This window comes from Schistocerca serialis, chromosome 10, assembly GCF_023864345.2.
Source record: "Schistocerca serialis cubense isolate TAMUIC-IGC-003099 chromosome 10, iqSchSeri2.2, whole genome shotgun sequence".
NCBI lineage: Eukaryota > Metazoa > Arthropoda > Insecta > Orthoptera > Acrididae > Schistocerca > Schistocerca serialis.
In genome coordinates this window covers 213,910,370-213,934,568 of record NC_064647.1, presented here as the reverse complement: position 1 = coordinate 213,934,568, position 24,199 = coordinate 213,910,370, and the positions used below count along the sequence as shown (strand labels likewise).

At 42.1% G+C, this 24,199-nt stretch overlaps 1 protein-coding gene across 1 annotated transcript in view; it reads left to right on the top strand.

Annotated features, from left to right (window-relative positions):
* LOC126424704 (dopamine D2-like receptor) overlaps nt 1–22,635 on the top strand; it is a 188,229-nt gene extending 165,594 nt beyond the window's left edge. The window contains exon 8 of the mRNA XM_050087428.1: nt 22,421–22,635. Within this exon, the coding sequence (XP_049943385.1) occupies nt 22,421–22,635 (215 nt within the window). The remainder of the gene's footprint in view (nt 1–22,420) is intronic.
* The last annotated feature ends 1,564 nt before the right edge of the window (nt 22,636–24,199 follow it).

Below are 24,199 nucleotides of genomic sequence, written 5' to 3'. Positions count from 1 at the left end.
AGAGACCCGTACGGGACCTGCAACAACCTGTCGTGCATTATCCTGCTGAGATGTAGGGTTTCGCAGGGATCGAATGAAGGGTAGAGCCACGGGTCGTAACACATCTGAAATGTAACGTCCATCGTTCAAAGAGCCGTCAGTGCGAACAAGAGGTGACCAAGACGTGTAACCAATGGCACCCCATATCATCACGCCGGGTGATACGCCAGTATGGCGACGACGAATACACGCTTCCAATGTGCGTTCACCGCGATGTCGCCAAACACGGATGCGACCATCATGACGCTGTAAAGAGAACCCGGATTCATCATAAAAAATGACGTTTTACCATTCGTGCACGAAGGTTCCTCGTTGAGTACACCATCGCACGTGCTCCTCTCTGTGATGAAGCGTCAAGGGTAACCGCAGCCATGGTCTCCGAGCTGATAGTCCGTGCTGCTGCAAACGTCGTCGAACTGTTCGTGCAGATGGTTGTCGTCTTGCAAACGTCCCCATCTGTTGACTCAGGGATCGAGATGTGGCTGCACGATCCGTTACAGCCATGCCGATAAGATGCCTGTCATCTCGACTGCTATTGATACGAGACTGCTGGGATCCAGCATGGCGTTCCGTATTGCCCTATTGAACCAACCGATTCCATATTCTGCTAACAGTCATTGGATCTCGACCAACGCGAGCAGCAATGTCGTGATAAGATACTACGACTCGCGATAGGCTACAATCCGACCTTTATCGAAGTCGATAACGTGATGGAACGCATTTCTCTTTCTTAAACGAGGCATCACAACGACGTTTCACCAGGCAACGCCGGTCAACTGCTGTTTGAGTATGAGAAATCGGTTGGAAACTCTTTTCATGTCAGCACGTTGTAGGTGTCGCCACCGGCGCCAACCTTGTGTGAATGCTCTAAAAAGCTAATCATTTGCATATCACAGCGTCTTCTTCCCATCGGTTAAATTTCGCGTCTGTAGCACGTTATCTTCGTGCTGTAGGAATTTTAATGGCATGTAGTGTAATTTGAATCGGGACTCGTCCGACCAGGCAACATGTTACCAGTCATCAACAGTCCAATGGCGATGTTGACGGGCAGAGCGAGGCGTAAAATTTTTTGTTGTGCAGCAATTTTAATGGCCAGTAGTGTAAATATACGTAAAATAAAGAGTAATTAGGAGAAACCAACAGTACTTTCACGTCAGTGCCTGTCTGTCGCGCTGCCCCTTCCCCCGCCATCACCAAGCAGTGAGCTTCTGCTATTGTCCTTCAGCTCACAGTACCTCTTCACTCAGTACTGTTCACGTGTTGTTGTTACTAGCGCTTTAAAGTAGTGACTGTTTTCTTGTGTTGTGAAGTTGTTTTATGGACAATCGAAAATGGCTACCAGAGGATGTTTAAACGCCACGTTGCTTCTGCTACATTTCAGGTAACTATACCGTTAAAAAGCAACAAAGAAACATTTCTGATTTTGTTGAAAAAGTATATTTTGCCTATTTTGGTATAAAGTTAGGAGATAAGGGCAAGCCTTGGGCCCCACACAAAGTTTGTTCAGTGTGTGTTGAAGAACTGAGGCAATCGTTTCAACGTGAAAAGCAGTCCTTACGTTTTGGAATTCCAATGGTTTGGAGGAAGCCCAAAAATCATGGTGATGACTGCTATTTTTGTTCTTTTAACATACGAGGTTTCAGTTTGAAAAACAAAAAGGATATTTCTTACCCTAACATTCAATCAGCCATTCGCCTTGTTTCTCATGGACCTGAAGTACCAATACCCTCTCCTCCAGGTTGTTTGGATGACGTAGATGATCACAAGCCACTGGCTCAGCAAGATGACAGTGAAGAAGACAGATTGCTACGATCCTGGGACAACCGATCGCATTCCATTCTCAGAATTCGAACTGAACGATTTAGTTAGAGACCTAGGCATTTCTAATGAAGCGGCAGAGGTTTTCGGATCTAGGCTGAAAGATAAACATATGTCGGCTCCGGGCACATCCTTTTCTTGGTACCGATCGAGGGAAAAGGAGCCTGTATCTCTCTTCTCTCAAGAAGGTGACCTGGTGTTTTGCGGTGATGTTCCTGGACTTATGGCACGTTTCAAAATAGAATATGCTCCTGATGAGTGGAGACCTTTTATTGAATCTTCAAAAAGAAGCCTTAAACCAGTACTTCTACACAATGGCAATAAGTATGCTTCTATACCAGTTGGACACTTGGTTCACTTAAAAGAATGTTACGAAAGCCTTGAACTGGTTTTAAGAAAACTCTGCTATTCAGACCACAAATGGACATTATGTGGTGATTTAAGAGTGATTTCAATGCTGCTTGTGAGCTCTTGCTGTCTTCGGAATTGTGTGGATGATATTTTTTCGGATGTCTGGTAGTACATCACCAGTCTCATAGATTCTACACTCCAATTTGAGTATTAGTTTTATTTCCACGTTCACCCACTGAATTTAGAAGTTATGGTGGAATGAAACCTCTCCCTTCCTCCTTATTTGATCTTCAGTCATGCGAAGCTCTGGCGATTCGTGTTTCTACTTCTGTCAAGTTATCATATAAATCCTTCTCTTCATACAGCCGCTCAATGTACTCTTTCCACCTATCCACTGTCTCTCTAGCATTTACTAGTGTAATTCCCACTGCAAACTTAATTTTACAATCTTTACTTTGAATGTCGCTGAAAGGTGATAGAATTCCATATTTTGCATAAATTCTCCCGACGATAAATCTCTTTATTTCTTTACATTTTTATGACGCCATTTCGCCTTCGCTTCCTGCATGTCCTGTTTATTTCATTCCTAAGTAACTTGTTTCTCTGTGTTCCGGAATTTGTCGGAACATTTTGTACTTGCTTTTCCCAACGATCAACTAAAGCATTTTTTCTGTTAGGCATGGTTTCTTCACAGTTACCTTCCTTGTACCTGTGTTTTCCTTTCCACCTTCTATGATTGACCTTTTTAAGGATCTTCATTCCCCTTCAACTGAACTGCCTACTTAGTTATTCATTGTTGCACCATCTGTAGCTTGAGAGAATTTCAAGATTATGTCTTCATTCTTTAGTACTTCCGTTTCCCACTTATTTGCGCATTGTTTCTTTAGTCTCTTAAACTTTGGCCTACGCTTTACCATTAGTTTACATCTGCTCTTGAGTACGCCATACAATCCAATATCTGATTTCGGAATCTTCACCGGTGCACCAGGTAATGTAACTGGAATCTTCCCGCATCTCCCTGCCTATTCAAATATCCCTCCTTCTCTTTTTATTCCTGAACAGAGTAAGCTCCATCACTAACAAAAATTTATTGCAGAACTCTATTATTCTTTTTCCTCTCTCATTTCTACTCCCAAGCCCATAACGATTCGAAAACCTTTCTTTTACTCCTTCCATACATCAGTATTCCAATTTGTAAACTATTAGATTTTCATCTCCCTCTACGCTCTGAATTACCCTTTCAATACCACCATGTAATTTTTCCTTCTCTTCGTTTTTTGCTTGAGACGTTCACATCTATAACTGAACTATTGTTGTTGATGGTTTGCTGCTAGTTCTGACGGGAAAACCCTATCACCGAACTGTTCACAGTAACTCACTCTCTGCCCTACCTTTCTTTTCATAACGAATCCTACTGCCATAAATGATTTTCTTCTGCTGTTGGTTTTAGCCTATATTCGTGTGATCAAAAATCCTTGTCTTCTTTCCATTTCACTTTACTGATCTCCATTATATCTAAACTGACGTCTCTGCATTCCTCTCTCGGATTTTCAAGTTTCCCTACTATGATCAAACTTCTGTTTTTCCACGCCCCGATTGGACGAATGTTACTTTTTTTTATTTTTTGGATCGTTCATAGTTTCTTCATTCTTGGTAGTCCTTCCTGGAAATTCGAAGGCAAGCTAATGTGGAATCTTTTGCCAATGGAAAGATTATCATGTTACTTTTTCAGATTCGGGGCATGTGCCCTGTGGATACACATTATGTTTTTTTTTTTCTAATGATGTGCTTTTATATTGCCTTCTGCATTCTCAAGCATGTAGGTGACTGCTAATTTTTCCTTTGTTTGGAGGCTGTTTCCCATCCAAAGCGTAAGACAGCGCCCTGAACCTTTGTCCTCTCTTCCAGCCTCTTTGACTAAATCGTTTGCTGAATGGGAGTGGTTTCTCGTGGCGGAAGTCTTAGGCCGATATTGCTGATGATTTTTATTCAAAATTTAAACAGTGGCGAGGTTCAAACCCGGGATCCAGAACGTTTTGATCACTAGTTAAACACACTGCGTCTAGAACACGGGTACCCGATGTCATGGTACCACACTTCAAATAGCGGGTTTTGTGTTGCTAGCATATAGGAAACACAATGCTCTGTTAATAATGCAAAACTGTCGTTCCACAATCGTCTCTAGGGCCCAAGACCTGTAGATTATTATATCGAGACAATGGAGACGCTCCAAGCAGATTAGGCCTATCAAAATAATGAAGATGCCAAAGATGCGTACTACAGCATCTCTGCAGTGTTAAAACTGGCTCATCATTCTTGTGCTTCGGCTGTGGGTTATTCTTGCGTTGAAGGGAATTAATGCACATTAAGCTGCGCAAGAAATGTACAGACTGCAGAGCGCTAGCTTTCCATCCCTCGGTTGCCATTCCTCCCCCTCCTCCCCCCGCCCCTTCCCTACAGGTCTGGGTCCATCCGATTCGACACAGCTCACAGTAAATTCACAATTGCAGTTCCGGCTCAGGCATTCATTAAATGAACCTTCTTTCAAAAAGTACTCAAAGTATTTGAAGATGAACATTTGAGAATATAGTAAATCGAAATGTAAATTCAGACAAGAACATACTCAGCACTGGAACTTGCAACCCGCATCAAAAGGGTAATTCTGTGATATTATATAATCCCTCAAAGAAACTCAAGAATTCCGTAATTGGAGAACTTTGGAAGTAATCGAATAACAAGTTTCTGGACAAACTAGCCAAGTTGTGAATCGTATTTTGTTAACAGCAGAGATTCCTGAAGACCGGAAGACGAATTTTGATCCATCGACTCCACAAAGGAAGTGATAAACTACTACAGAGACACTTTCCCTCCACTGAGTACCTACAAAATCTTGTCAGAAGCATTATTAACTGAGCCACAGTAACAACTCGACCCTCGAATTCACGAACAGCAACGTAGTTTTAGAAAAAAAAGAGATCATATTCAGAGCAATTTCTCAAAGGCAGTAGTAATGTAGCGGAAAAGAAGCTCTAAGGATTTCGTAACTACTTTTGTTGACTTCAGAAAAGCGCATGTCAATCGATAGGAAATCTCTGTTTGCATTTCTCAACGAAATGGACTTATATAATAAAAGCACGAAGCTATACAATAACAAACCACCACTCTAAAGTGAGATTTAGTGGTAAGACATCGACTAGTTTTGAGATTCAAGCTAGAATTAGGTAGGGGGCGGATTCTTCCCATTGCTTTTTACCTGCTTTGGATAAAATCATGAGGGAATGTCATTAGGAGAAAGGCAAGTCAGTTAGTGTGTTAGACTAGGTCACAAAATGGATAACCTAAAAGTAGGCTGTCTAGTGGTGTCGGACGACCTAACTATTTTTTGACAATTCAATGGAAGCATATAGAGACAGGTAAAGTTGCAAAAATATTAAGCTGAGGAAGCCACCTTACATATCTACTTTGAGGAAACCAAATTTATGAAACGTTAGGGCAACCCCTAAGATAATGAAAACTAAGTATGGAAAAACTGAAACCACTAAAGATTCAAGTACTTAGGAAAACTAACTGAACAAGGCATTTCGGAGAAATAAACCATTAAAAGAAAAGTTTATCATATAAAAACAGTGTGCTACGTCAGTAAGGACGTACTGTATATGAAAGAAATCAATGCCCTTGATGCTAAACGTAGATAGTGCTATACTCTAATTCTCCCTGAAGCGCTTTATGTAGCAGAGCGTTTACTTTTAAACAAAAGGGCGAGGATGGAAGCATTTGAAAGCAAAGAAAAAAATACTACGGTTCAGTTTACAGATTGGGGCCAGTTAAAGAGCAAACACGATACAGATGACATCATAGTAATAGATTTTGTAGACATACAGAAAAAATTGCGGGCATAAACAGGAAAAGAAGAACAGTTTTCTATGGCTTCATCCTACGTGTGATTACCATGAGAAGGACAAAAATATTCGCTGATTACGGTAAATGAGAAGTGGATAAGGCATGATGCAAAGAAGTTGGAAGAGACAGAGAAGAATTAAAAACTACTCCACAAGATACTGAGAAACGATTGCAAGAAAGAAACTGAAAGATTTCTAAGGTTTCCATGAAAAATTCTAAAAGAAGTCTGGACCCACTTTGACAGAAGAAAGAAGAGAGAAACATTGGGAAATGATGAAATGTGGGCGAAGAGGATGGAGAAACGTTTTCTATGCAGTCCAGAGTGGCTCACAGATAAAAAGCAAGAGGAAGAGCAGTTGTGTGGAACACCCATTGTGAAAGTTGATATGGACGAGCATCTTTCTCTAGAACTTAATATGGTGTAAGAAACGATTAGTCCGTACTATGTTGCTGCATTAAACGTTCACCGATATTGTGAATACAGAGATGTTAGAGCATAACTGCTGTTTATTGGCTTTCCACTAGTGGACTGGTGAGAATGTATGTAATGTGATAACAGATGATTTAGTGAAAGGCTGCTTTTTGGATTTTAGTTGTGGTAGCAGTCGTATTCATCTTTGAATCGCTTTTATAAGGATATTGGATATACCATGATGTTACAATTTAAGAACATCAAGAATAAGATTGATCTGGTGGAATCACAATTTCCTTGAGACATATGAGTCTCAACTTTATTTTCGATAATGACAGAAGCTGAAGAAATGAATTAAAATTTGTACCATGGACGGGAGTTGAACCATGGTCTCCTGCTTACTATGTGGATGTGCTAACAACTACACCAGTGTAGAGGAAAATGAGGTGATGGCGTGAAGTGAAGTTTGTGTTAGGGAAGGCAATGGGCAAGGCTAGTCTATGCAGCTGTATTATGTTGATGTAACTATTAGTGCATCTGCCTCGTAAGTAGAAGACCTGGGTTCAAGTACCGGTCATAGCATAAATTTTAATTCAGTTCTTCACCTTCTGTCATTATCAAAAATAAGATTGTTCAAATTTAAATACTTACAGATCTAGTTTGACATGCTGTAAGCGTAAGAGGGCTCAATAAGCAAGGCAAAGCACCCAAGTAAATATAAACCAAGAAATATTGTATTTTAACAGACATAAAAGTATTCACATAATATCCACTAATACTGTTAATCTTCAGACGATTGAACAAAAAGGTGATATCGACCGAATCTAAATTCTCAATAACAGTCTCTGCAGTTTATAACAAAATGACACATCTGGAAGTAATATGTCTGGTACTGACCATAAACACGGTTCATTGTGAGCAAAATAGTATCTACGCTTTGAAACGACAGTTACAACAAGAAGTATTTGTGTCACAAGCAATTTTATGACAGCCTGTGCACCAGATTACAATTGCGTGGTATCACAGAATTTTCCACAATACTGCTTACCAAGGAAATAAAAACTTACTAAAACAATGACCTTAAAATTTTCATTTAGTTCCCCAAGAGGACACACACACACACACACATTTCAAAAAATACACAATTTTAGAAAGACCAAGATAGTTATAATGTTGCTTCAAGCAGTTCTTTTGGCCAAGCAAATACTGTTGATCAAGAGACAGCTCTCAACTTCGACCTAAGAATCCAACCGGTTGCACCCAGGTAGGTGCTCAGCGTAAATCAGATACAGACACCTCCCAGACAATCGATATAACTCTGTGCGTGGTGCTAGTAACTACTAGTATTACCTCGCAAGAAGAAGGGTGTTTACGTTCAACAAATAATCAAATTATAAATGGTCTTTAGCCCCTCGCTCATGGAACTGAACAGAATAAGGCTACGAGCATAATTACACACTCGGATATCAACAAAGGGGCAAAAGAATAACCCCTCCAGTATTAACAGCAAAAAAAAATGCATGAACAAACACACACCAAAATTTCAACAAGGAGATAAGAAGATTCGCCCGCCAATCGCAGTTCAATTTCAAAACAACGCCCAGTGGCGTAACGGTAGCAGGGGGCCCCACGCGGACGGAAAATCAACAAGATTTGAAAGGATGCACACGGTTGGTAAACGAACTTCAATTATATTCATTCACATTTTTCTGGGTTTGTGACCGCATTGTCAATATATATAAAACTACCGACGCTTCGGTCCTTTGTTGCAAGGTACCTTCTTCAGAGTGTTGCTGTTTAACAGTAAACAAAAACACACTGAAGAAGGTACCTAGCAACAGGGACCGAAACGGCGGTAGTTTTATATACATTGGCAATGCGGTCACAAGCCTAGAAAAATTTTATTGAATGTGACAGTGGCCGCGGAAGCCTACGTTTATACTGAACTTCAATTACATTAGCAGACAGTACGTTAAATACCATGAAATTGGCATGAATCCTGTTCTCCCAGTACTAACAACTTAACTAGCAGCTTTGTACACTGTCAAGCGCGAGTGCCTTCTCCTCCTATAACGCGGCATTCCCGATATACAAGAAGCTAAAAACAAAGCTTGTCTTTAGAATGAAACCTTCACTCAACAGCGGAGTGTGCGCTGAAATGAAACTTCCTGGCAGATTAAAACTGTGTGCCGGACCGAGACTCGAACTCGGGACCTTTGCCTCTCGCGGGCAAGTGCTCTACCAAGTCTCAGTCCGGAAAAGTTATAATCTGGTAGGAAATTTCACATCAGCGCACACTCCGCTGTAGTGTGAAGGTTTCATTCTAGAAACATCCCCCTGGCTGTGGCTAAGCCATGTCTCCGCAATATCCTTTCTTCCAGGAGTGCTAGTTCTGCAAGGTTCGCAGGAGAGCTTCTGTGAAGTTTGAAAGGTAGGAGACGAGGTACTGGCAGAATTAAAGCTGTGAGGGCAGGGAGTGAGTCGTGCTTGGGTAGCTCTGTTGATGGAGCACTTGCCCGCGAAAGGCAAAGGTCCCGACTTTGAATCTCGGTCCAGCACACAGTTTTAATCTGCCCGGGTGTTTCAAAGTGTGTCTTCATTACAGAAGATCACATATTTTCGCTGGTGTAATAAGTAGTTGGTACAAGTACGTGGAGGCCTCTTGAAGTCACACTCAACGTACCCACGACCGGGACTTAAGCAACCAGGATGACCGAGCCAGTATTTTTAGAGTTCTAATAGCCGTGAAGGCTGGTAAGGCTCATAAGCAGACGGCGACGCACTGGGAAAGACAATAGAAAGGAACATTTGCCAAGCCTCACACTGTCGCCTAATTCACCCAAAATATGTAAGGTCTCCTACCATAGTTCTAATACGGCATGCTTCCCTCTTAACCAAGGCGTTGCAAGCACTGACTTCCACTCGAAGACGCGCCCGCAAGCGCAGAGAAATCGCACGGCCAAAATGACAATAGGCCTTGCCTAAAGAGTCCTACCTGGTCGCCTCCTTCTCCCGTCTTACTCACTCCTCACCCTGCTACTAGCATACGTTAAAGCCACACGCCCTCTGCTAGAGGCATAGGTGGCATGCGGGCTGCGCGGGATTAGCCGAGCGGTCTGGGACGCTGCAGTCTAGGGCGCTGCAGTCTTGGACTGCGCGGCTGGTCCCGGCGGAGGTTCGAGTTGTCCATCGGGTGTGTGTTTGTCCTTAGGGTAACTTAGGTTAAGTAGAGTGTAAGCTTTGGGACTGATGACCTTAGCAGTTAAGTCCCATAAGATTTCAAACACATTTGAAGGTTTTTGTGGCATGCGGAAGACGTACTGCGACCTAACGACATGATACGGCTCAAATTCTAAGTCCAAATGGACCCTTAGATGATGGCTGCTCATTATCCCAATCACAAAAGTCAATAATCCGGAAGATACCACGTACTGGTACCAGAGTCCACAGTGGCCAATGTCGTTGAGCCTGAGGGTCGTTGCTGATGTCTGGCTACTTCTTGCGGCTGCAAAGGCGTGCCGTTCAGGTTGTGCAGCGGCTGGAACTGGCTTACATTGCCGCGTGGCTGCCTAAATACTGCTCAATAGCAGCGTGGCCTACTTGCTGAAATGTGGCACAGCGGAATCGAGCGGCGATGCATTCGCCGCGAGTCGTAACCCTGACATTGGCACTACTCACGAATCGATGGCTGCTTATCGTAGTGGCGGCTGCCGGAACTACTTCTGAAAACAACCTGTTGTTTTAAACTTCCTGGCAGATTAAAGCTGTGTGCCCGACCGAGACTCGTACTCGGGACCTTTGCCTTTCGCGGGCAAGTGCTCTACCATCTGAGCTACCGAAGCACGACTCACGCCCGGTACTCACAGCTTTACTTCTGCCAGTATCTCGTCTCCTACCTTCCAAACTTTACAGAAGCTCTCCTGCGAACCTTGCAGAACTAGCACTCCTGAAAGAATGGATATAGCGGAGACATGGCTTAGCCACAACCTGGGGGATGTTTCCAGAATGAGATTTTCACTCTGCAGCGGAGTGTGCGCTGATATGAAACTTCCTGGCAGATTAAAACTGTGTGCCCGACCGAGACTCGAACTCGGGACCTTTGCCTTTCGCGGGCAAGTGCTCTACCATCTGAGCTACCGAAGCACGACTACGCCCGGTATTCACCGCTTTACTTCTGCCAGTATCTCGTCTCCTACCTTCCAAACTTTACAGAAGCTCTCCATTCTGGAAACATCCCCCAGGCTGTGGCTAAGCCATGTCTCCGCTATATCCTTTCTTTCAGGAGTGCTAGTTCTGCAAGGTTCGCGGGAGAGCTTCTGTAAAGTTTGGAAGGTAGGAGACGAGATACTGGCAGAAGTAAAGCTGTGAGTACCGGGCGTGAGTCGTGTTTCGGTAGCTCAGATGGTAGAGCACTTGCCCGCGAAAGGCAAAGGTCCCGAGTTCGAGTCTCGGTCGGGCACACAGTTTTAATCTGCCAGGAAGTTTCATATCAGCGCACACTCCGCAGCAGAATGAAAAATCTCATTCTGGGAACCTGTTGTTTGTCTCCTGGAATCCATGTTATGCAGGTGGACTACGTGTACCGATATGGCATTGGTAGCTGGCGGGAGCCTTACAGCATGAATTATTTGGACATCTGCTTGAGGTAATATAGACAGATCTCGGAAGACCTAAATCAGAAATGGAGGATAAAGACAGCAGCCTGTAGTCTACCGAGTATAAGGTATGTCTTTTCAAAACAGCACATCCTCATTCGATGTATCCCTAGTGTCCAATACTGCCTCGAAAAGAAGTTATTTAGTAACCTAAAAAGGTTAATGCTATACTGTTAATTCTTTGCTCCCTAGCAGACACTGCTCACACTACACACCGTACCCTGGGTACCGCATGATGTATCACTATGCGCACTATCAGCTGACATCGGAACCACAGTTACGACGTTTTGTTTCCATCTGCTTGCCTAAGAAATTTAGACAGCATCCATCTACACTACTGGCCATTAGAATTGCTACACCAAGAAGAAATGCAGATGATAAACGGGTATTAATTGCACAAATATGTTATACTAGAAGTGACATGTGATTACATTTCACGCAATCTGGGTGCATAGATCCTGAGAAATCAGTACCCAGAACAACCACCTCGCGCCGTAATAACGGCCTTGATACGCCTGGATATGGGGTCAGAGCTTGGATAGCGTGTACAGGTACAGCTGCCCATGCAGCTTCAACACGATACCACAGTTCATCGAGAGTAGTGACTGGCGTATTGTGGAGAGCCAGTCACTCGGCCACCATTGACCAGACGTTTTCAAGTTGTGAGAGATCTGGAGAATGTGCTGGCCAGGGCAGCATTCGAACATTTTCTGTATCCAAAGAGACCCGTACGGGACCTGCAACAACCTGTCGTGCATTATCCTGCTGAAATGTAGGGTTTCGCAGGGATCGAATGAAGGGTAGAGCCACGGGTCGTAACACATCTGAAATGTAACGTCCACCGTTCAAAGAGCCGTCAGTGCGAACAAGAGGTGACCAAGACGTGTAACCAATGGCACCCCATACCATCACGCCGGGCGATACGCCAGTATGGCGATGACGAATACACGCTTCCAATGTGCATTCACCGCGATGTCGCCAAATACGGATGCGACCATCATGATGCTGTAAAGAGAACCAGGAATCATCATAAAAAATAACGTTTTTCCATTCGTGCACCAAGGTTCCTCGTTGAGTACACCACCGCACGTGCTCCCTTCTGTGATGAAGCGTCAAGGGTAACCGCAGCCATGGTCTCCGAGCTGAGAGTCCATGCTACTGCAAACGTCGTCGAACTGTTCGTGCAGATGGTTATCGTCTTGCAAACTTCCCCATCTGTTGACTCAGGGATCGAGACATGGCTGCACGATCCGTTACAGCCATGCGGATAAGATGCCTGTCATCTCGACTGCTAGTGATACGAGACCGTTGGGATCCAGCACGGCGTTCCGTATTGCCCTATTGAACCAACCGATTCCATATTCTGCTAACAGTCATTGGATCTCGACCAACGCGAGCAGCAATGTCGCGATGCGATAAACCGCAATCGCGATAGGCTACAATCCGACCTTCATCAAAGTCGGAAACGTGATGGTACGCGTTTCTCCTCCTTACACGAGGCATCACAACAACGTTTCACCAGGCAAGGCCGGTCAGCTGCTGTTTGTGTATGAGAAATCGGCTGGAAACTTTCTTCATGTCAGCACGTTGTAGGTGTCGCCACCGGCGCCAACCTTGTGTGAATGCTCTGAAAAGCTAATCATTTGCATATCACAGCATCTTCATCTTGTTGGTTATATTTCGCGTCTGTAGCACGTCATCTTCGTGGAGTAACAATTTTAATGGCCAGTAGTGTATAATGAGTGAGATGTTGAGCTCAGAAAGACGATAAGGTTGCTAGTATTATACATAGTAGACATTTGCAAGGCAGTTTCTGCAGGAAATAAAGGGAAAGAGACATAGTACAAAAGCGTCATGATAAAGGAGAGATGTATATGACCGTTTTTATTATCATTCATTCGTGTTACAGCTACAATCTAACCCCTGTTCTATATTTCTTAGTAATACTTCGATGTTAAGAAATTATGGGTCTACAGTACTGTTTAACTGCCTTTCCAAATAAGTTCATTTCAGTAATCTCCTTAATTTTCTTTCGCAATGTATTACATAATTCTGTTTCTTGTTTGGTTAAAGCTGTGTTATGTTTCATCTTTCTTAATATCAGTCCCGTAATTTCAGTCTTGTTCCATTTTTAGGGAAAAACATGTCTATGTACCAGTTATCAAGTTTATTTTTGATGTGTGTAACTGACTTGTAAATGTACTCACATATAATTGAAATTGCCAGTGTTTTGAACAGATCTATGGAGTGATCTCGATTACTGTTTTTTGTTTCTGTTTTTTATGGCATTCTTCTGTAGCTTGGAATCCCTGTAGATATTTTGTGCATTTGTTCCACGAAAAGAATTCCATAGTTCTGAACTGAATGTACGCATGAATAGCATATAACTAAACGACACTATCTCTTATATAGTGGTGACAGGTCTCTAACCTCCTGATAACGTTCTGTTTGCAAGTCATTTTTTGTGTTCCGACCACATAAACTGACAATTAATATTCATTCGCAGAAATTTTGTCTGTGATACGCAGTCGGCAAACAAGGATGGAGCTTCACGAATGATCAAATATATGATCACACACTGGGTGACGTTGGAACAAGTGAAATTACTAAAGGCTAGTAGAAAGCTGAAGGGGACTACGATGGTTTTTCAGCAGGGCACGCGAGGGTGTGGTTCTAGATCAACATCTACAATCGTGTGGCGGTATCATTCGGTAGTATGCAGGCAGGAAACGTAATAATAAAACAGAAAACCTAATAATAACAGGAAACCTAATAATAAAACACAAAATTAACAGCCAATAAAGACTGGTTGGGTGAAGAATAGATACGAGAAATATATTAACAAAGAGACGCTGAAAATGGAAAGAAGGCAATATTAAGGAACTTACTAGAATTTTAAACTTAATAGTCATGTGGCTGTAACACACTGCCGAGATCCGGTGGAATCCTTAGGATGCTAGGAGTCAAGGAACCAATTGGGAAGCGACATCAATCGCGCATTGCATAAGAAATAAATCCTGCCAGTTAACGAGACTCAGTATGTTAGGAAGCGTCCTTGTATAGCTGATTTATACAAAATGCCAGAACATAATAAAATTTGTAACACGAAATAATCTTGATGGAAAATAAAAGCCATTAAATACAGGCAATAATCATCGACTTAGAATAATGATGAACAGTTTTCGTTAAAGAAGGTGTGATGCGTAAAGGGGATCTCAAGAAGAAGGGTGGTGGGTATGAATGAAAATAAAAAAGTGACTGGATAATAAGGAAGGAGGAGTGGACCAATGAACCAAACGTAAGTTGTGGATGGGGAGTGGGTGGAGGTGGGTGTGAGAGAAGGATGTAAGAAATGAAGCGAAAATATGTAATATGACATTAAATATGTGAATAAAGCTAAACAGACAAAAAATGAGATATTTCAATCTTTACGCAAATTTCGACTACCTATATAGGCCTACTTATTTTTATTCACATTTTTACTGTTTCGATCTTATATTTTTATGTTGCATATTTGTGCTCTATTTCCTATTTCCTTCTGTCCCACCCTCTTTCCCCCTCCCTCCACTTACGTTTGATTCGTTAGTTAACTCTTCCATGTTATCCAATCACTTTTTTTATTTTTCTCCACCCTCTATCTTCTCTAGATTTCCTTTGCATTTTTCACATTCCTTAACTAAAGGTTTTTCATCATTATTGTCTGTATTTAATGTGTTTCATATATTATCATGAGTATTTCATGTTCCAGGTTTCATTATATTTTGGTATCTTTGCATCTGTGTAAAGACACCTTCCGGATTTCTGTGTCTCGTTCATTCGTAGGATATGTTGGTTATGTCATGCTCGCATGGTGTCTCTGACGTTTCCAGTTGGTCCATCGCCCCTGTGTGCTCAGTGTTCCATAAATACAACTTTCCTGCTCCCTGTTAAAAGCGACTGCGAGAAAGAAAACACAACTGAGTATACAATTTTTGTTGAAAACTAGGTATAAGGGGAGAGAATTCATATACGAGAAAGAATTTGTGTAGTGGTTTAAATGCACTGCTATCGAAGTTAAACTTACTCCGACCAAGGAAACTAAACTGTAATTTTTCTTACCCGGTCACTGTATTATCTTCCTCGCAATCGGTTTTAACAGAAAACATGAAAATTGTTTAAAAAATACGTAGGCAATGTTCATTTGAATATTTGTTACAGTTTCGTGTAAAAATTAGCTGCAAATCAGTCAACAACTTTTCGACATTTTTTTAACAGTGAGAGAGAGAGGAAGTATTGTTAGAAAAATGTCGAAAAGTTGTTGACTGATTTGCAGCTAATTATTACACGACACTGTAACAAATATTCAGATGAACATTGCCTACGTATATATCTTTTTTAGAGAAATGTGAAAAGCTTGAAGTAAATCGGTTGACAACTCTGCGAGATATTTCCTAAGAACGCTTTCAGTTTGTATGCTGTATATTTACATGTTAGCAAAATACAGTGGAAGTTCTTTGTATATGAATCATCCCCATGCATCAATTAGTTAACGTACAATATTGTTGATTGGTTCACTGCCATCCTTCTCATAATCGGGAACAGCATTATATTCCATCTGGGTCTTTATTAGACAATCTTGTAAAAATGTGAGGTAAATCAGTCAAGAACTTTTAGAGATCTTTAGTAACAATGCTACATATGAAGACCAAATTGCTTTTTAATGTTGTTGTTGTTGTGGTCTTCAGTCCTGAGACTGGTTTGATACAGCTCTCCATGCTATTCTATCCTGTGCAAGCTTCTTCATCTCCCAGTACCTACTGCAACCTACATCCTTCTGAATCTGCTTAGTGTATTCATCTCTTGGTCTCCCCCTACGATTCTTACCCTCCACGCTGCCCTCCAATACTAAATTGGTGATCCCTTGATGCCTCAGAACATGTCCTACCAACCGATCCCTTCTTCTGGTCAAGTTGTGCCACAAACTCCTCTTCTCCCCAATCCTATTCAGTACCTCCTCATTAGTTATGTGATCTACCCATCTAATCTTCAGCATTCTTCTGTAGCACCACATTTCGAAAGCTTCTATTCTCTTCTTGTCCAAACTATTTACCGTCCATGTTTCACTTCCATACATGGCTACACTCCATACAAATACTTTCAGAAATGACTTCCTGACACTTAAATCTATACTCGATGTTAACAAATTTCTCTTCTTCAGAAACGCTTTCCTTGCCATTGCCAGTCTACATTTTATGTCCTCTCTACTTCGACCATCATCAGTTATTTTGCTCCCCAAATAGCAAAACTCCTTTACTACTTTCTCATTTCCTAATCTAATACCCTCAGCATCACCCGACTTAATTCGACTACATTCCATTATCCTCGTTTTGCTTTTGTTGATGTTCATCTTATATCCTCCCTTCAAGACACCATCCATTCCGTTCAACTGCTCTTCCAAGTCCTTTGCTGTCTCTGACGGAATTACAATGTCATCGGCGAACCTCAAAGTTTTTATTTCTTCTCCATGGATTTTAATACCTACTCCGAATTTTTCTTTTGTTTCCTTTACTGCTTGCTCAATATACAGTTTGAATAACATCGGGGAGAGGCTACAACCCTGTCTCACTCCCTTCCCAACCACTGCTTCCCTTTCATGCCCCTCGACTCTTATAACTGCCATCTGGTTTCTGTACAAATTGTAAATAGCCTTTCGCTCCCTGTATTTTACCCGTGCCACCTTTAGAATTTGAAAGAGAGTAATCCAGTCAACATTGTCAAAAGCTTTCTCTAAGTCTACAAATGCTAGAATCGTAGGTTTGCCTTTCCTTAATCTTTCTTCTAAGATAAGTCGTAAGGTCAGTATTGCCTCACGTGTTCCAGTATTTCTACGGAATCCAAACTGATCTTCCCCGAGGTCGGCTTCTAATAGTTTTTCCATTCGTCAGTAAAGAATTCGTGTTAGTATTTTGCAGCTGTGGCTTATTAAACTGATTGTTCGGTAATTTTCACATCTGTCAACACCTGCTTTCTTTGGGATTGGAATTATTATATTCTTCTTGAAGTCTGAGGGTATTTTGCCTGTTTCATACATCTTGCTCACCAGATGGTAGAGTTTTGTCAGGACTGGCTCTCCCAAGGCCGTCAGTAGTTCCAATGGAATGTTGTCTACTCCGGGGGCCTTGTTTCGATTCAGGTCTTTCAGTGCTCTGTCAAACTCTTCACGCAGTATCGTATCTCCCATTTCATCTTCATCTACATCCTCTTCCATTTCCATAATATTGTCCTCAAGTACATCGCCCTTGTATAGATCCTCTATATACTCCTTCCACCTTTCTGCTTTCCCTTCTTTTCTTAGAACTGGGTTTCCATCTGAGCTCTTGATGTTCATAGAAGTGGTTCTCTTATCTCAAAAGGTCTCTTTAATTTTCCTGTAGGCAGTATCTATCTTACCCCTAGTGAGATAAGCCTCTACATCCGTACATTTGTCCTCTAGCCATCTCTGCTTAGCCATTTTGCACTTCCTGTCGATCTCATTTTTGAGACGTTTGTATTCCTTTTTGCCTGCTTCATTTACTGCATTTTTATATTTTCTCCTTTCATCAATTAAATTCAATATTTCTTCTGTTACCCAAGGATTTCTACTAGCCCTCGTCTTTTTACCTACTTGATCCTCTGCTGCCTTCACTACTTCATCCCTCAAAGCTACCCATTCTTCTTCTATTGTATTTCTTTCCCCCATTCCTGTCAATTGTTCTCTTATGCTCTCCCTGAAACTCTGCACAACCTCTGGTTCTTTCAGTTTATCCAGGTCCCGTCTCCTTAAATTCCCACCTTTTTGCAATTTCTTCAGTTTTAATCTACAGGTTATAACCAATAGATTGTGGTCAGAGTCCGCATCTGCCCCTGGAAATGTCTTACAATTTAAAACCTGGTTCCTAAATCTCTGTCTTACCATTATATAATCAATCTGACACCTTTTAGTATCTCCAGGGTTCTTCCATGTATACAACCTTCTATCATGATTCTTAAACCAAGTGTTAGCTATGATTAAGTTGTGCTCTGTGCAAAATTCTGCCAGGCGGCTTCCTCTTTCATATCTTAGCGCCAATCCATATTCACCTACTACGTTTCCTTCTCTCCCTCTTCCTACACTCGAATTCCAGTCACCCATGACTGTTAAATTTTCGTCTCCCTTCACTATCTGAATAATTTCTTTTATTTCATCTGTTTTTTAATATTGTTACGAAAAATCTCGAAACTTTCTTGGCTGACTTACTTTGTACACACACACACACACACACACACACACACACACACACACACACATATACACACACACAATCACATTAACTGTGGAATTAATCAACAGCGTGAGGCATATAATTAGCATGATAGTGGACATAATCAAAGTGTTGTTAGAGTTAAACAGTGTGACAGTGGAGAATGCCATGATGATGGAGATTATCAATATGATGATGCAGATATTTAATATGATGCTGGAGATAATCAACGTGATGTTCTAGGTAGTCAATATGATGGTGGACATCATCAGTTGGCGATGAAATTATTTATTAAGATTGATAAGAAAATTATGATGGTCTAGATCACTGTGAACATGAAGATGATTCTGGCTATCTGTGCTAATCAATTGTGGACATGGGAGAGCGGCTGGTCAAATACTTAACAATGAAATTCGCTAAACAGCTGTGCAATTGACATGTTCTTTTATTTTATTTTCGCTCGTTCAGACCCCATACGCGCTCTGAAAAATAATCAGTATTGGTATTCTGGAGCCATATGTTTCCGGATGTTGTGAATTCGTAGCAACTGAGTCCATCTGCAATCATCTCTTGGAAGGAGGCACTTGAGCTGCGAATTCACGACATCCGGAGACATATGGCTCCAGAATTCCAACACCGATTAAATTAGATTAGATTAGTACTTGTTCCATAGATCATGAATACGACACTTCGTAATGATGTGGAACGTGTCAGGTTAATAAAAGGTGTCTATACAAGATATCATATTACACAAAATATTACATGACACTTATTTGCTGTAACATGTGGCAATCTATCACAGATTTACTTCAACATGGAGAAAGGCCTTACAGTTTTGCTGTAGCATGTAGGAGAACATGCTATGTTTGGCAGTAGCATGGAGATTAACAACTTGCAATTTCACTATAACATGGAGCGAATTGCTACATAGATGGCAAATTGTTATAGTTACCTGCAATATGGGGCATCTTTTTACAGTTTTGCATTAACGTGGTGTACCTGACACCTCTCCTAATATCTGACACCCCCTCCACCATCAGTAGCTCTCTGACATCCTCAGCATCTGACTACCACTGCACAGAGACCCCGTCAGCTACTGATGTCACAGTTTTCAAGATTCAGTGACTGAGTTCTGCCACCATGTAGTGGCATGCACACTTCAACACTTCAAGCTATAGCATATACACTGCCAGTTTCTAGTTTTAGATTATACGGCAATTCGGAATGGCTGTGTGTTTGTGTCAAATATCATACACAGCATTATCAGCAGAAGATGAATGTTTTGTACTGCAAGACAAAATTAATACCCTAGCATGGAGTCAGTATAATTGTGTGTGTAGCCGAAACCATAGCAATTGTCATTCCTTACCTACATCAACGCGTGTTACAATTCCTCACTGTCCCACCTCATCGAAGTGTCATATTTTACACTATATGACAGCAGATGATGATACTGTTTCACTGACCTTCACATAGATTTTACAGATGAGAGTTTGACGAATTTAGACATGGGAATAACTTTGGTTTCCCACCTCGATAGCTGAGTGGTTTGCACGTCTGACTGCCATGTGTGGGATTCAGGTTGGATTCCTAGTAGAGACATGGAGGTGTGGGAGGTGTGGAATGGGGGACTGAGCCTCACGAGGCAAACAGAGCAGTTACTTGATCCAGTAGCAGCTGCCCTAAGGTCAAGAAGCCTGACAATGGCCACCAGGGTGCTCTGCTGACTACGTCACCCTATACACTGCATGCAATACACCATTCGTGGAGGGTGACACAGCAGTTGGTTGGGCCTCACTGACCTTTCTACGACCAGGATACAAAACTATAACACTATTTACTTCCTAAATTCTTGTCAACATGTGCATTTTAAAGTGAAGCTGGACCAGCAGCAGTGCTGAAGTGACTTTTGCAGTGTAAGGGAAACAATTTTTTATGAATTTGATGAAGTTAGTGTGTGGTATTAATGAATGGTACGGAGGTCAAAACCAACATCTATTCAGCATGTAACATATTACTATGTTTACGACGTTGCTCATTGAGCCATATACGTTATCTCGCATTTTTAGCTGCTTCTCTCACATAAATAATGATAAAAATTCAGAGTCGCCACCAGCTCAAGCCCTTCCTAACCATTTAGAAAAAAACGGAGCTGGAAAATTATTAGTTTCATTACTTTAATAATTTAATTACAAGTACGCAAATTTATTTAAGCAGCCAGATAAATAGCACTCCATGTCGTGCATGAAGCAGCTTGATTAATTCAGGAATGGAAATCAGAGTAAGGGGGTAAGATCGACACCAAAGAATTTATTTTTCACATAAATTATTTATTGTAACTAAATATTTTGTTGCACATCCTAACTACACATAACTGGTGCGTGACTCGGAATATTTAAGTAAGAATTACGTGAGAATGAAACAGAGCACAATTTAACTACAGCAAGAAGAAACACAGGAAACGGGGATGGGAGACAATGATACTATCATCTCCTTTGCATTCGTACCATACAAATATCTCAGTGAGATTCGCATTACGATTCTATGCATGCACTATTCTGGACAGAGGTTTAACCAATGCACGAGGTTGTGCGATAATTATTCAACATACTAACTGCGTCTGCTGCTTGCAAACGGCCGAACTAGAGCACGTGGTGCATTCCAAATAAAGCTGTTGTGCTGCTTTGTAGAAAGCGCCCGAAAGAACCGATATTCTTGCCGAAATTATAGCTCATTAAACAAGAAAACTGTTAAAATAAAGCCTATTTCGGTGCCAAGGTGAACCAAAAGGGTCATCGATTACCGAACACGTGGCACAAAATCGACACACAAAGACAAAAGCAACTTCCACAAAATATAAGATTAAAATCATTAAAAATCATACTCGCTTCCCACGCTTTAGTTAAGCTGAAGTTCTTAAGTATTTCACGAGTTAAACATAACGAAGTCCTATCTCAACCTGCTTCCTATCACCTGAAACCCCTCTTAAGAGCTACTATCCGTACTCACCAAACGTTCACCGAAGAGTGCCCCTTTCTCTTTCCAGATTACCTAGCTCCTCGTGCAGCGGAATCTACCAGAGGGGTGGCCCTCCGTCACCAACATCACACACAAAAACAGTCTTCGGCACAGCCCTCGACTAAGATGGATAAACCTCTCTGTTCAGGTATTGGAAACCTAAGTTGGTCATCCTGTACCCTCCTTCGAACGAGAAGCAACATCGTCTGCTCACAGCAGACGATGATCAACTCAGCGTTTCCCACCAAACAAAACCGAAACCCCACATTAAAACACACACATAATAGTCAATAGGCCTTATTTCAGTGCTCAGTCTTTCTGGAAGAGTTCATGAATTGAGCTAAAATTAGGTAGTAAAGTGAATAAGTTGTACCGAATGCGACAAGCGTCTTATGAAACGACTTCACAGAGACGTTTCAAGCAACTACGAGTGTTTCAGTAGCGCTGTTAGCTACATGTATTTTAATAAGTTTTGCAGATAATTATGGTGTGAAAATATTAAATTTGACGATCTATTGTGCGTGCGAAGTGTGATACAGTACCTGAACTTAGATTGTCAAGAAGTGTTGCTTAAACTATACGTTTTATCAGTAGTACGTGTATGCAAGCCATGCCTATTTTTCAATGTTACAGAACAATTAAGTTACAACAGTAGTTTCACATGTGTGTGCTTGATATCGTTACTTCATATGATAGATAATTTTGTTTCCGTTGCAGAGGTTGTATTTTTCAGAGGTGCATATTGTGCCCGAAAGTGGCATAATGAATTGCCGAAACTGGTAGCGAAAATAAAATCTCAATTGCATGGCTGTTCGGCGAATTTCTTTGTTTGATGCTAAAATTTCTGGCTACAGCGATGATGACAATGGTAATACAGATTTTATTGGCTAGTGAAGTGCAGTTGTTGTTGCTTATTATGGCGGGACGGAGTCGATGGCACGGTGCTCCACTGTCTGCTGGTTTCGCAGGCGTCTTCCTGGTGTGCTGGGTGCCGTTCTTCACGTGCAACATTATGGACGCGCTGTGCACCAAGCTGTCGGGCGACTGCTCTCCCGGCGTCACCGCCTTCATTCTGACCACGTGGCTGGGCTACATGAACAGCTTCGTCAACCCCGTCATCTACACCATCTTCAACCCTGAGTTCCGGAAGGCCTTCAAGAAGATCATGGCCATCGACACGTAGCGCAGCTGGTCCACGTTCGCGTCGGTGTCGCCCGCCGACGTCGAACTGTGAAAAACCGTGTGGGGTCGGACTAGGGCTCTGCCGCACGCTCTGGTCATACTAGGATATGTGACTCTCGCAGACAGTGATGGGTGTGCCGGACATAGCCTACTGCTAGAATTAGACGCCTGTTTTAGACCACTAAGGTTTATGTTTGTTGTCTGTAATTGTGAGTGTTGTGCACTAGATCACTGTAGAGTTCTGCTGTTATTGTTGCTATAGCCTCCAAAACGAAAGAACTGCTTGCAGCAGTGCTACGAAGAAGCACTTATCGAGACATCAAACGTAACTGAGACCCTATACGGATGTGCAGCACACAAACACACACGCCATTCATGCATAGTGGGCGACAACTTCTCCAACTGATAAAGACCATGATTGAGATTTCCCATCATGAATTCATCGTCCACAGTTTTTCTTAGCAGTATGTGGCGATTTGGACCATGTAACCTAGATGATCCTTTGTGGCAGACATTTTTCAAGCTCTGTACACTAAGATTTTCAGATTTGTATATATGGTTCTCGGGCGTGACGTCGGATTTCATAGTGAAAACTCCACAATATTTCATCAGCGCAACTGGCAGACATCTTCAAGTGCGTCGAACAGACTGCTAAGGCATGTTTTTTTTCTGTATTGATTTTCAATCCCCCCCGAAGGGGGGCGGGCTGGCAGCAGCTTACTACGCTGCTCTACAGCCTACAGACTTTTTTTAAAATAAAGGAAGAAGAAAGAAACAAGGAAAAACAGGCGATAAAATGGTGATTTAAAGTGTAAAATGGCGTAAAATTGCGGAAAGTGAAAACAGAAAGCAAAAGGGGGTTAGCAATGTAGATAAAAGACACAGGAATCAGACAAGTAACATAGTAGACACACAATTAAAAAACATGGCGACAGTCTGGTTTCTGTTCGCAAGAGATAAATGGCACACATAGCGACAGTATGATGGCCGTTCGCAACAAGTTCCAAAAAAAGAAAACACAACACGGAACACTCACTGTAAAACACGCACTGTAGAACACTGCACGAAAGTGGCAGCACAAAGACGACACTCCCGAGCCAAAGGCAGATGGGGGGGGGGGGGGGGGGGGCATGACCAGAGTTCCCTATTTATGCCAGTCTTAGGCAGGAAGTGCGCATGCGTGGAAAGCGCCAAATTCGATGGCCAATAGGGACGATATCAACCGATAGCTGGAAGGACAGCAACGCCACCTACAGGATGAAGAACCAAGGACTTCGGCGCACGCGCGGAGGCTGCCGCCGCTGCTGTGCGCTGCCATCGGCCGCCCCAGCGACCTCTGTCGGAAGCCGCAAGCAAAAATGCGCGTCCGTGTAACGCGCGTAACTATCCACCCGATGTCAACAAAACATTTACGTTGCTGGCGAATCGTCATCCGTCGTATGACCAATAGTACTCCTCTCTGCTCGATGCGACTTCAATATGGCCACTGCTGGGTCCCAAGCAACAGACCAAAACTCTTGCGTCGACGAGTTCGTACTGGGACAGTGTTATTAAGCAAGCAGTGG